Source organism: Lithobates pipiens, unplaced genomic scaffold (genome assembly GCF_037356315.1).
Source record: "Lithobates pipiens isolate NorthernLeopardFrog02 unplaced genomic scaffold, aLitPip1_a1.2 Scaffold_23, whole genome shotgun sequence".
NCBI lineage: Eukaryota > Metazoa > Chordata > Amphibia > Anura > Ranidae > Lithobates > Lithobates pipiens.
Window position 1 is genome coordinate 193,011,960 of NW_027507785.1, and position 14,440 is coordinate 193,026,399.

The 14,440-nt window shown below is 48.7% G+C and overlaps 1 protein-coding gene across 1 annotated transcript in view; it reads left to right on the forward strand.

The window, feature by feature from the left end:
* Positions 1 to 14,440, forward strand: part of CLCC1 (chloride channel CLIC like 1) — a 123,843-nt gene that overhangs the window by 94,696 nt on the left and 14,707 nt on the right. Inside the window, exons 9-11 of the mRNA XM_077452698.1 lie at positions 1,277 to 1,374; positions 8,619 to 8,765; positions 12,542 to 12,805. Of these exons, the coding sequence (XP_077308824.1) occupies positions 1,277 to 1,374; positions 8,619 to 8,765; positions 12,542 to 12,805 (509 nt within the window). The remainder of the gene's footprint in view (positions 1 to 1,276; positions 1,375 to 8,618; positions 8,766 to 12,541; positions 12,806 to 14,440) is intronic.

A 14,440-nucleotide genomic window follows, 5' to 3' on the forward strand; every position in this document is an offset into this window, starting at 1 on the left:
AATTTACAACTTGAGGGTAGACAGTACAAATACAATACACTTTTTAATGCAGCAGGAATCGGAAGACCCTGCTCCTTAGAGCAGGGGTAGGCAACCTCATCCCTCCAGCTGTGCTGAATCTACATGAACAAAGATCAGCGCCAATCTAAGTGTAGCAGTTTAAAAGAGCACGGTTTAATCTAATATAATGCACTCACTAGACGGTGATTAGCAGGCACATCAAATAAGGGCAACCAATGGGTTCCAGGTATCGAGGGCGGCTTCAGTGGAGCGCAATGTCATCACACTTGGCAGCGCCAGTGGTTTCCAGTGTCTTGGGCTAGATGGAGCGGCCGCAGGAGGAAGCCGTCAGCAAGAAGTCTCCGGTCTCTGATGGTCACTAGGGGGGCGGAGCCTCTGCCTTTAGGTGCCTGTGTTTGTCAGGGTCTTGCAATGTCTCATGGTACTTGTAATTTCACCACAGCTGGAGGGCCGAGGTTGCCTACCCCTGACTTAGAGCTTACAATCTAAGAGGGAATCTCCTTATTCCTATCAGAAGGGATAAACAACATCCCCTGTGATAGCATGGACCATGACAGATCCTCTTTATGAAGACATCTAGAGTATATTAGACTCAAGATCTCTCCTCTGCCCTCCAAAGCATCTAATCAAACCAAGCTTGGTTTGATCAGATGCTTGTTCAAGCCGATAATGGCTATTTTACACGAGAATAAAACCAGTGCCGAAATCCTTATCGCTTCCAGCTTATGACGTCATGCAGTGGAATTAACAACATGAATTCCTCCCGCTGTGTCCCAGGAACTGGATGATGGCGTTCACACAGGAGAGCCTGGTAAATGTGGAGGGGGGAGTTGGGACACCCTTCTGCCTCCTGGTAAAAACAGTAGTGGGGACAGGATTGGTGTCTTGATTATGGGTGCGGTCTCAACAGTGCCCACCAGTACTGAAAATCAGTGCAGCCTCATCAGCGCTCATCAGTGAAGGGGAAAAAATTAGCTTTTTGCTAAGTTTTATAACACATTTATGAAAATTGTAGCAGTTTCACTAGGTGACTATTTATTTTAAAGGTAATGCTGGACCTCTAGATGCCTAAAAGTGGTCAGATTATGCTGCGCATCTAATGTCTATGGTAGCCTTAACAAATGTCCCACGAGACTTGACCTAAAGCTGAAAAAATCTTTTGGCAGAATTACCATTTAAAAATTCTCTTGTTTCCCTACAATGTTAAGCTGTCTATTCTGTTATTTTTGTTTAAAATATTTTTGATCTTTTAAAGACTGGTGGAAAAGTTCTTCATCTTTCCAGAATGATCCATGTGAGGAGTATTTTAAAGCTTTAATGGTAAACCCAATACTTCTGGTCCCACCAACCAAAGTAAGCTTTGATTTTGCTGTTCTATGTCATCAATATTTGTAACTAAGGGCTCATTCAGACATGCCTTCCTGCGTGCATGAACGAATTTGTTTGTGTCTGCCCTGAGTTGCGTGCATGCAACCTATGGAAATGGATGCAGACGCAGCGACTGCATGTACACAATTGCACAGTTGCATATCAAAATTTTACAGGCATGCTGCAGAGGACGGACCTGAATGCATAGAGTGTGTGTGCAGGACAGGTGCCAGGGCCTGTCTGAAAAAGTCCTAAATATTCATATTTATGCCTTTTTAAACAACGTTATTAAATGTACACTAATAAATGGATTTCTCTTATATTCACCGACCGACACAGCTCCTCTCTGTAACAAATGGGTTGTTAGCCTTAGCACTAGGAGAATACTAGGCAAAGTTGTAACACAACACTCAGAACTCTTAGTTCTGCCCAGGGGGGGCGGTCCCTCAGGCTACAACACCTCCCGTCTGCAGACAGACCTCAGTTTTATTTTGCCTAGTAAATGAGAACGACCTAGGAACCCTGCGGGCCCATCGGTCCGTGCTTTTTTTATGCAGAAGCTTGGATTTTTGCGCAAAATGAATGATCCTGTGATCAGTTATTAACAGCCGGCTGGGTGACAGGCTGGATACCCTTATCCTTGTAGTCTCCCCAGTCCGGCCATCGAGCATGTGCAGGTTGCAGCTACGGCTCAGCAGGCCAGGACGAAACCTCAGCTCCAGAGGTGGTCGGTGAGCTTTTATGCTCCGGGGCGTACATATGACCGGGCTACTGATGTCTGCGTCACAGTATGTCGGACCAACAGCCACCCTGTACTGATCAGTGAGTGGGTCTGTGATAGAATGTCTCCCAGCTCTTCAGGACTGGAAAGTACGGCTCTCCCTGTCCCGGCGGAGCTGAGCAGCTGGGCATTCCCTGGGAGGTTGATTTGGGGGTCCCTCACTTCCCTCTCTTCTCTCACCTGTCCCTATCTTCCTTCTTTCCCCTCCGTGGGGTGGGCGCTGCATGTGACTGCTGAGCGGTGTATATGTACAGATCCCTGGGGGCTCTCACCTGGGATAGGGGGCTGGCTGGCTGGTGGTGTCCTGGATCCTGTATGTTAAGCTCCCGGAAGGTGTCTGCTATGGGCAGCGCTGGGTCTCTGTCACATTCTGTCTTCTGTGCCTCATGGAAGCTGACCGGTGGCCATTTTAGGTGTGGGTGAGGGCAGCATGTCTTTCTGGGCTTCAAGTGGCCATTTTCCCAGTGCTCTCCTATTCAGGACACTGGCGACCATTTTCTAGAAGCCTGAGCGCGTTTTTCAGTGTTCTCCAGCAGCAGCTTGCATGTGCTCTCACAGCCATTTTCCCTGTGTTTCCTGTCTGTTTACTGGACGCTGGGCGGCCATTTTATTGAAGCCTGAGCATGTTTTTCAGATAGTTTAGCGCTCATTCTGACGACTGCCACCGACACAAATTTTGTTTCCTCTGCACCTGGGAGCACTCAGGGTCTACAGGCACTACTTGTGAACAGCGCAGAACTCCTCAGGGTGGTGAGTCCAACGGGTTAGAGCCCCTCAGTCAGTTTGCAGCAAGGAGGGTGGGACTGTCACTGTCCTAAGTCCCCTTTGGGTGGCAGACAGGGTAGGGTCAGCATGGCTTCAGAAACTGGTGCTTCTTCCCCTGAAATCCAGGCAATTGCAACCGGGTCGCCTGCGGACTGCGCAATACCCATGGACACCCTGACGGTGGTCCTCAATTCGTTCATTGCCAAGATGGAGGCGGTGCGTGGGAAGAAAGGTGCTAAAAAGCAGCCCCTCCCCCCCCCCCCCCCCCCCATCCTCTGGGGAGAGCTCTGATGCAGCCTTGGGTCCTGCTGAGGCTGGAGACCCTGCTCTGTCTTGTCAGGCGACGCTGACCAGGACCGTTTGGACAGTGAGCATGTTGGCGCACTTATCACAGCGGTGCGCGATACCCTGAAGATTCAGGAGCGAGTGGATCCCTCTGCTGATGTACCGGTCCCTTTTGGGTCCCGCAAGCCAGCATGTTCACCTAAGGTGTTGCCGTATCTGACTTATGTCTGCGATCTGATTTCCACAGGCTACAAGAGAGTTTCTGTCTTGGCTGCCAAACAGATTCTTCCCCTCCAGCGCATACCTGTATTTCCGGCTCGCCGGGAGGCCCTTTTGGGGGCGGTAAGGCATTTTCTGAATCGCAGGGTGATTGTTCCGGACTCGGCATGCTTCCAGGGATTCTACTCAAATCTGTTTGTGGTTCCCAAGACCTAAAAGCCCTCAATCACTTTTTAAAAGCGCAGAGGTTCAGAATGGAATCACTTCGCTCAGTAGTCTCTGCACTCCATCAAGGGGACTCCCTGGCGTCCTTGGACATCCAGGATGCATACCTGCACATACCCATATGCCTCCGGCATCAAAAGTTCCTGCAGTTTGCAGTTGGGTGAAGCCCACTACCTGTTTGTGGCTCTTCCTTTTGGTCTGGCTTCAGCCCCCCCGGGTCTTTACCAAGGTATTGGCTCCAGTTTTGGCATTGCTACGGCAACGTGGGGTCATGATCGTGGGATACCTAGATGATCTCCTGAGGGCGCCTTCCCCCTAAGAATTAGAGGAGGATGTGGCAATCACCATGCAGACCCTGCAAGAATTCAGGTGGCTGTTGAACCTAAAAAAGTCGGTGATCGTGCCGACCCAGCGTCTGGAGTACCTAGGCTTGCTGCTGGACTCCAGGGAAGCGAGAGTGTTTCTCCCTTCAGACAAGTTACAGACTCTGAGATCCGCGGTAAAACTGCTGATCAACCGTAAGTGGTCGTCGCTCCGCTTTTGCATGAGATTACTGGGACTCATGGTAGCCTCCTTCGAGGAGTTACCTTATACCCAGTTCCACACCAGAGTCCTGCAGCAGGAGATTTTGACAACATGGGAAAAATCTCAGTTGTCCCTGGATCGACAGATCCAGGTGAGCCAGTCAGTCAGAGACTCTCTGATCTGGTGGTTGAGGTCCCCGGTTACATAGTTAGTAAGGTTGAATAAAGACACCAGTCCATCCAGTTCAACCTGAGGGAGTGTCTATAATTCTCCCTATCCCTGTACATTGCACACTCACATCAGTCCCTATCCTCAAGGAGCCCACAATCCAAGGTCCCCATTCATATACTAGGGCCAATTTTGGACAGAAGCCAATTAACCTACCTGCATGTCTTTGGAGTGTGGGAGGAAACCGGAGTACCTGGAGGAAACCCATGTAGGCACAGGGAGAACATGCAAACTCCAGGCAGGTAGTGTCGTGGTTGGGATTCGGACCAGCGACCCTTTTTACTACTAGGCGAGAGTGCTAACCACTCTACCACTGTGCCCTGGTGATTCAGTCCGGAAAATCGTTCCTCCCTCTGAAATGGATGGTGATCAGAACGAACGCCAGTCTATCCGGCTGGGGTGGAGTGATGGGGCTTCTGGTCGACGGAAGAATCCAAGTTGCCCATCAATCTGCTCGAATTGAGAGCGATCAGGCTATGCCTCTCCACATGGTCAATGAGGCTGCAAGGGCGTCCGATCAGGATCCAGTCAGACAACACCACGGCCATGGCATACGTCAATCACCAAGGGGTAACAAGAAGTTCAGCCGCTGCACGGCAGAGCGACATGTACTGGCCCTGTTGGCCATTTACATCCCGGGAGTGGAGAACTGGCAGGCGGACTATTTGAGTCGACAGATGCTGGACCCAGTAGAATGGCCATTGCATCCGGAGACATTCAGGTTACTGTGCCTGAGGTGGGGCACACCAGACGTGGATCTTCTGGCCTCCTGTATCAATCAGAAGGTGCCAAGATTCGTGTCTAGGACAAGAGATCCGTGGGCCGACCTGTCAGATGCGCTGGTGGCTCCGTGGGATCAGTACCAGCTGATCTACGCCTTTCCTCCACTGAAACTGTTACCATGTCTGCTTCGCAGAGTGGAAGCCGAGAGGATCCCACTAATGTTGGTTGCTCCAGATTGCCCTTAGCGTCCTTGGTACGCAGACCTGGTGCGTCTGGTGGCCGACGCTACCTGGTGACTGCCGTTGCAAGAGGACCTTCTGCCTCAAGGTCCAATTCTCCATCCTGCTTTAACATCGCTGGCTTTAACGGCATGTCTATTGAGAGCCAGGTGTTGAGGAACCGGGGTCTGTCGGACTCGGTGATTCCAACTATGTTGAGAGCACGGAAATCATCTCCTCGGAAAATATACCATCGTACCCGAAAGGCCTGCATCTCCATGTGTGAGGAGAAAGGATGGCATCCACGCTCCTTTTCCATATCCAGGATCCTGCTGTTTCTCCAGCAAGAGTTGACCAGAGATTAGCATTAAGCACCATCAAAGGGCAAATTTCAGCCTTAGCTGTCTTTTTCAACGACCCCTGGCATCGCACTCCTTAGGGAGTACCTTCGTTCAGGGATTACAACATGTAGTAGTCCCTCCAGTGCGTCCACCGTTACCCCCATGGAATTTGAACCTGGTGTTGGCGCTTCAGAAACCACCGTTTGAAAATATCAGGGAGATTTCCCTGTTGACTCTTTCCCAGAAAGTGGTCTTGCTAGTGGCCATCACATCAGCCAGGAGGGTTTTGGAATTGGTGGCCTTGTCCTGCAAGTCACCCTATCTGATTATCCACAAGGATAAGGTGGTGTTGCATCCGCAACCGTCTTTTCTGCCAAAGGTAGTCTCGGCTTTTCATATCAATGAGGATATTGTATTCGCATCTGTGTCCAAAGCCAAAGCACCCTAGGGAGGTGACCCTTCACGCCCTTGATGTGGTTAGGGCTCTGAGGGTGTATTTGTCTGCCACGGCTCCCTTTCGGAAGTCAGACTCTGTTTCGGTGGCTGGTCCAAAGAAAGGTATGGCGGTCTCGTCGGCCACCATTTCCAGGTGGATCAGACAGATTGTAGTACAAGCCTATGCCTTGAAGGGGCAGGTGCCCCCCTTTCCAGTCACGGCCTATTCCACAAGGGCAATCGGAATGTCTTGGGCCTTCCAACACCAAGCGTCTCTTGCTCAGGTGTGTAAGGTAGCGACCTGGTCGTCTGTCCATACGTTTACCAAGTTCTACAAGGTAGACGTTAGCACATCGGCTGAAGCCTGTTTTGACTGCAAAGTTTTGCAGGCGGCCGTGTAATTGTAATTAAATATGCAATATATATTTTGCCTGTTTTTTTTTTTTATTTTTTTTTTTTTTTCAATAAAAACGCAGTACTGTTATGTTAATGTACTGTTGCATTACTTCTGCATTTTGGTGCGGTCTTGGGTGATCACTCCTGTTGAGGATACCCTGTTTTTCTATGGTGATTTTCCATGCACTGTTGTTTTTTTGTGGGTATAGTTTCACTAGTTCCCACTTGCCATGGTGGATGAAGTTTCTATGCTGTTTTCCCACCCCTCGTTTTGGCACTGCTTGGGGTTGTCCCATTTGTTACAGAGAGGAGCTGTGTCGGTCGGTGATTATAAGCGAAAATAGGATTTTTTGTACTCACCGTAAAATCCTTTTCTCTGTAATTCACTGACCGACACAGCTCCTTTTATCTTTACTTTATACTGCTTGTTGACGTACTGAGGTCTGTCTGCAGACGGCAGGGGTTGTAGCCTGAGGGACCGCCCCCCTGGGCGGAACTAAGTTCTGAGTGCTGTGTTCCAACTTTGCCTAGTATTCTCCTAGTGATATGGCTAACAACCCATTTGTTACAGAGAGGAGCTGTGTCGGTCGGTGAATTACAGAGAAAAGGATTTTACGGTGAGTACTAAAAAACCCTATTTTTTCAGATGAGTTCTGCTGTACTCTATAGTCAAGGTGACCATACCATCTAGAATGGATTTAAATTACAATCCTTGTATTTATTATATAAGTAAATAATCACTCGACTCTGTACCCTAAATTACAGCAAGCTAGTGCTGTAGTGGTCAGCAGAAGCTCTGGCATTATAACAATTTACCATTAACATTTCTGGTAGAGAAGGCAGGCTTTTTAACACCAGGGCCTGGTGGAAGTATAAGTGACCATCTTGGGTACTTTAGCAGGAGTGGGGGTGCAAAAATGCAGAGCGTGCAACATTTTCTGCTGAAGTAGTTCATAGCACATGGGGTATTAGGGGGACACTTTGGCCTTTTCATCTTAAGTGGTAAAGGACTTTGTATAAAGAATGTTCCATGAATCCAGAGTCTCCCTAGATGCACAAAAATTGCCATCAGTGAAAGGACTAGCTTCTTACAATACTCATGTTTTCTGGGATGAAATACAGTATTATGATAATAGTGTTTCAAGTCTGTATTTATTCCTAGCAGTAGTCTGGTTAGCTAAATAACCAAAGTAAAGAACATTGATACATCTGGTGAAACCAATAAACTCTTGCGCTGATAAATTAAGCAATTAATCATCATGCCAATGTCTGTCTATTAGCAAGGCAGGAGGAGCAGCTGCAGATCGGGACAGAGAGCGAGAGACTTTTCATAATAACAAGCAGGTAATCACCCACATGTTAATATTTTGCCAGCTCCTGCTCTCTGTCCCTATCTGCAGCTGCTCCTGCCCCCTGCCTTGCTAATAGGCTGACATCAGCAGCAGGTTGGGAGACCTGAGAGAATACACACGGGCTGCTAAACGCCTGAGGTCTGAGAAGAAACTCCCCTCCTGCTGAGACATTAGAGAATACACGCAGGCTGCAGGGGATGTACAGGGCATGTAAATGGACACTGTTCAGGGAGGACTGTGATGGGAGCTATGACTGCAGGAAGCACTGTGATGGGAGGACTGTGATTTGGGGGGGGGGGGGGAGGGTGTCAATGACTGCAAGGGGCACTTTGATGGGGGGGGGGGGCGGGCAATAATTGCAAGGAGCACAGTGATATAAAGGGGACTGCACTGTAAAGGGGTGCTGTAATCATTACAGTACAGTCCTTTTTATATCACAGTGCTCCTTTACAGTACAGTGCATGGGTGGGGTTGTGAGACTCCGGGAAATGCCCATATGGGAAAGATACGCAAAAGAAAGCTTTTCTGCCAACACCCTGCCCCAGTGTGAAAGTGCCCTAAAGCTGCACTCTAGGATTTTTTTTTAAAAGACTACTTTTGCAGTGGCCTAGGAAACATTGGTATAGGATAGATATTTCCCATAGCAGACACTGTAAGCTCATCTTGGTGTGTATTTAAAAGATGAAAATGTATTGGACTTGTTGATTATCTTTTTTTTTATATTTTATGTCTGCAGGCTTTTGCTGTCACTTTCACCAACTTCATAACAGAACCCTTAAAGCATATTGGGAAAGGGTTGGGAGAGTTCTTTCATGCTTTGTTAGCAGAGATGCCTTTGTTCTACCAGCCGTTCGTACTAATTATTATAGCAGCTCTTTTACTGGTGAGTGTGGTAATTTTCTTCTAATTTAAGGGGTGTATTTGTGTCTTCCTTTATCCGGCAGAGGGAATCTGATGGTATTGGCTATCATGCAGTTGTGTGCTCTCTTTAAGTAGGCCAGCAATGGAGCACATTCTGTTGCAATACGAGATCTGGGATCTGGGATCTTGGATTTGATCTCTAGCAACAGAATAGTCATAAAGTCTGCTAGTATAACTGGGGCCAAGGTAACGTTTTGAAACACCTTTATATTGCAGCACTTGGGAGTCTGTGCAGAAGTAAGAGGTACATTTGCTTTGACACAACAAGCAGTGGCAGCGCATATTGCTTAACCACTTCAGCTCCAGAAACTTTTACCCTCTTCATGACCAGGCCTTTTTTTTGATATTTTGCACTGCTCAAGTTTAACTGGTAATTTTGCAGTCATGCAACTCTGTACCCAAACAAACTTTATATAATTGTTTTCACACAAATGGAGCTTTCTTTTGGTGGTATTTGATTAGCACCGGGATTTGAATTTTTTGCACTATATACAAAAATGCGCCAAAAAAAACTATTTCTTTTTTTACTTTTTGTTACAAAGCCTATCTAATAATAATTTAAAAAAGTAAATTTCTTTATAAATTGTGGCCAAAATTGATTCTGCTACATGTCTTTTATTAAAAAAAAAAAAAATCCCAATAAGTGTATATTGATAGGTTTATGTGAACGTTATAGCGCCTACAAACTATGGTGTATATGTATATATACTGGAATTTTTTTATTTATTTATTTTTATACTATTTACAGTGATCAGGGACTTATAATGGGACGATGCAGTGAACAATCTGAGACTGGGGGGAACTGACATTCCCAGTGACATTAAAAACAGTGATCTATATACACTGTCACTGTACTAATGACACTGGCTGGGGAGGGGTTAACTATGTGTAATAGGTATAACGTGCTGCTTTTTCCATTGCCCAGGACTTGATGACAGGATCCTGCTGTGTGCACTCACGCAGGTGTCAGTGGGGGGGGGGGTTTGCCCCTGCTTCATACATACAGGTATATTGCTTTGCCTGTGCAGCCTGCCTGTCTACAGTACGTTGCAGGCCGGCAGTACGCAAGCGGTTAAGTTCGATAGTAAAAGGAAAGGATGGCCGCACACTGAAGAAAATAAATTCCAAAGAGCTTTATTAAAGTAAAGTCCACTCTAAAACGTTGCAGCAACAGGAAGTGCAGGAGATGCTAACACGTTTCATGTCAGCATAACACCGCTAACAGCGCTATCGTTCAAATACAACCACACTTAAAGATGAAACAAGTGAGCTCAATCAGCAACCAATATCTCCTGCATTCAGATGTAATAAACAAGCAATATAAAACATATACTTATAATAACAAGGAAAGAGAAAAAAGAAACGACAAAACAAATGCAAAACATCTGGGGCTAAAATTAATTGTAAGCGGCATCAAAGCAGGTGGCTTATTTAAAAATCATACACATGCAACAGTAAGAAAAAGGGGGGTGCATCCCACACAGCAGAAAGCGCCAATAACCCATGTCACTCATACAAATGAGTGACATGCCACTCAAAATTGAGTTCATTGTGTATGCGTGTCTGGAAGGGATTGACTGATTATTGGTACAGTCTGTTATTGCAGGCCGATATCAGCATTTTCACAAAAATCTTTATCGGTCGCAAACTAGACCGATATTGGTCTCCGCTGGCCATGGCCATCTTTTTGGGGTCTATAAGCGTGCAGAGTGCAGACCCAGTGCGCAGGGGCGCCCGGGACACGCACACAATGTCATTACATCTATCGAGTCTGACAGCATCCCTCGCCTCCCATCGACACTCAGACAGAAGGACATGCCACCCAGCCAGCCAGCAGAAAGCCACCCACAGCAAGATGTCAGGCCACTGAGGCCAGCCAGCAGCCACCCACCCACATCAAGGTGCCAGGCCGGCCAGCAGCCACCCACAAGATGCCAGCCATTCCAGCAGCCACCCTCCCGCAGCAGGGTGCCAGCCAGCAAGCCGCCCGCAGCAGGGTGCCAGCCAGCAAGCCGCCCGCAGCAGGGTGCCAGCCAGCAAGCCGCCCGCAGCAGGGTGCCAGCCAGCAAGCCGCCCGCAGCAGGGTGCCAGCCAGCAAGCCGCCCGCAGCAGGGTGCCAGCCAGCAAGCCGCCCGCAGCAGGGTGCCAGCCAGCAAGCCGCCCGCAGCAGGGTGTCAGCAAGCAAGCCGCCCGCAGCAGGATGTCAGCAAGCAAGCCGCCCGCAGCAGGGTGTCAGCAAGCAAGCCGCCCGCAGCAGGGTGTCAGCAAGCAAGCCGCCCGCAGCAGGCCCGCCCACAGCGTGGTGCCGCTGGCAGCCAGCAGGCCCGCCCACAGCGCGGTGCCGCTGGCAGCAGCCACCCCTATCAAGGTACCAGCCATTCCGGCAGCCACCCACCCACAGCAAGAGGCCAGCCAGCTCGCCCGCAGCAGGGTGCCACTGCCAGCCAGCTCGCCCGCAGCAGGGTGCCACTGCCAGCCAGCTCGCCCGCAGCAGGGTGCCACTGCCAGCCAGCTCGCCCGCAGCAGGGTGCCACTGCCAGCCAGCTCGCCCGCAGCAGGGTGCCACTGCCAGCCAGCTCGCCCGCAGCAGGGTGCCACTGCCAGCCAGCTCGCCCGCAGCAGGGTGCCACTGCCAGCCAGCCCGCCCGCAGCAGGGTGCCACTGCCAGCCAGCCCGCCCGCAGCAGGGTGCCACTGCCAGCCAGCCCGCCCGCAGCAGGGTGCCACTGCCAGCCAGCCCGCCCGCAGCAGGGTGCCACTGCCAGCCAGCCCGCCCGCAGCAGGGTGCCACTGCCAGCCAGCCAGCCCGCCCGCAGCAGGGTGCCACTGCCAGCCAGCCAGCCCGCCCGCAGCAGGGTGCCACTGCCAGCCAGCCAGCCCGCCCGCAGCAGGGTGCCACTGCCAGCCAGCCAGCCCGCCCGCAGCAGGGTGCCACTGCCAGCCAGCCAGCCCGCCCGCAGCAGGGTGCCACTGCCAGCCAGCCCGCCCGCAGCAGGGTGCCACTGCCAGCCAGCCCGCCCGCAGCAGGGTGCCACTGCCAGCCAGCCCGCCCGCAGCAGGGTGCCACTGCCAGCCAGCCCGCCCGCAGCAGGGTGCCACTGCCAGCCAGCCCGCCCGCAGCAGGGTGCCACTGCCAGCCCGCCCGCCCGCAGCAGGGTGCCACTGCCAGCCAGCCCGCCCGCAGCAGGGTGCCACTGCCAGCCCGCCCGCCCGCAGCAGGGTGCCACTGCCAGCCCGCCCGCCCGCAGCAGGGTGCCACTGCCAGCCCGCCCGCCCGCAGCAGGGTGCCACTGCCAGCCCGCCCGCCCGCAGCAGGGTGCCACTGCCAGCCAGCCAGCCCACAGCAGTGGGTGGGTGTGATGTTTTTATTGTGGACTTTACTTCAATAAAGTTTTTGGGATTTTTTGAATTTTCTTACTTCAGTGTGCAGCCACCCTCTCCTTTCACTGCAGTTATCTTGGCTGAAAGCTGGGCAGGCACCTCTTGTAAGGACTTTTGAACTGGGTATCGTGTTGGCCAATCTGTAGAGCTGCTTTACTTTGTTCATTATATTCTCATTACTCAGAAACCTTATTAACAAAGTCAAGGAAAGGGAGAACATAAAATGCATTTTTGGCCAATAATGCATTCAACCTTTTATTTGAGACCGAATTTTAAGTTTTAGTACAATTGAATTTTAAGGACATGCTTTGCCTTTTAACACTTTATGCTTCCGTATTAATAAAAATTACATTTACAGGTATTTTGTTACGGGTTTGGCACAAATGTGCATCATATGAATCTGTTACCGAGAAATCGTGATGGAGAAAGAGAGAGGCTGCTCCCTTCAAATCCCCAGAGAGAGGGGTATGATCGGTTTATTGAAGGTGGGAATGATCGCTTCTCCAATAATCCACAGCCAATCCAACCAAGGCATGTTGACAGTCACAGAGATGTTTCAAATCGTAGACCAGAGGCCCTGCCCCCCATGGATTGCACAGATGTCAGTAATAGCCAGCCAAAGGTAATATGTTCTCCTTTAACCACTTCAGCCCCAGAGGATTTTACCCCCTTCCTGACCAGAACACTTTTTAGCGATTCGTCACAGCGTCGCTTTAACTGACAATTTACGTCCTTTTTTTTCCCCACAAATAGATATTTCTTTTGGTGGTATTTTATCGCCTCTGTGGTTTTTATTTTTTGGGCTATAAAGAAAAAAAGAGCAACAATTTTGGAAAAAAAACTAATTTTTTACTTTTTGCAATAATAAATATCCCCCACAAATATATATTGACTAGTTTGTGTAAAAGTTATAGCATCTACAATATAGGGGATCATTTTATGGTATTTTTATTTTAATTTTTTTTATGTTAGTAATGGCGGCAATCTGCGATTTTTATCGGGACCTCGACATGGCGGACACATCAGACATTTTTTACACTATTTTGGGACCAGTGTCATTTATACAGCGATCTTTGCTATAAAAATGCATTGATTACTGTGTAAATGACACTGACAATGAAGGAGTTAACCACTAGGGGGCAGTGAAGGGGTTAAGTGTGTCCTAGGGAGTTATTCTAACTGTTGGGGGGGTGGGCTTGAACACAAAGAACAGTGATCACAGCTCTCAATGAGAGAGAGCTGTAATCACTGTCCTGTCTCTAGGCAGAAAGGGCAAATACTTTGTTTACAAAATCTCACATCTCCCCGCTCTTCCTCTCCTTGGCACAATCACGGGAACCTGGCGGACATAGTCCGCGGGACCCACGGTCACGGAGACACACTGTCGTCTTTCCTGTACTGTGTGTCCTCCTATCATCTCATCCAATTTTTTCTGCTTTCAGCACATTAACTAATATATTCCATATACTATACCATATACTATTGTAACAAGATAATCAATGTTATTCACTTTACCTGTAAGTGTTCATAAAGTTTTGGCTGATCAGTGTATTAAAAGCTGGTGTCTAATTGTAACTGCCAGCCTTGCAATGCCTCATGGGAAATATAGTTCCACAACAGCTGGAGGAGCCCAGGTTGCCTACCTCTGATTTACACTGTCTCCTCTCTTTCAAAAAGTACTAGTACACTACCACAGGGTGGTACTGATGGTGTACAGGGGATGCACTGTGCCACATCCTAATTCAAAAATGGGGAAAACTAAATTGGATATATATATAATAATATGGACTTTTTGGCACCAATAAGTTAAAATATATATTTTTTATTAAACTACATCACAGATAAAAGACCATTGATAATATAAAATATGTCAGAATATTAGGCTTAGAAATTACTATTAAGCATGGGCCAAATAGACTCCAATACAGCAGTGTTGGAACAATAGGTGTTCATTTTGATATAGATTGAGACAGTCTGATGTAGCTCAACATGTTTCGCTAGTAATTGCGTTTTCAGGAGTACAATTTCTAAATGGATAAAAGTACATATAATAAGTGTATACATTTGCATATACCACACTGATGAGTGGAAACCAAAAATGAAAAATGGCAAAGAAAGTAAAGAGGGCAAAAAGTAGCGCAGGACGACACCACTGCAGGTACTATGGCAGATGTGGGGACATGCACATAACTGGAGATCATAGTCTGAGGATTAAACATAGTGCCTTGTGTAATGCTTATAGATAACAAAGACAAAG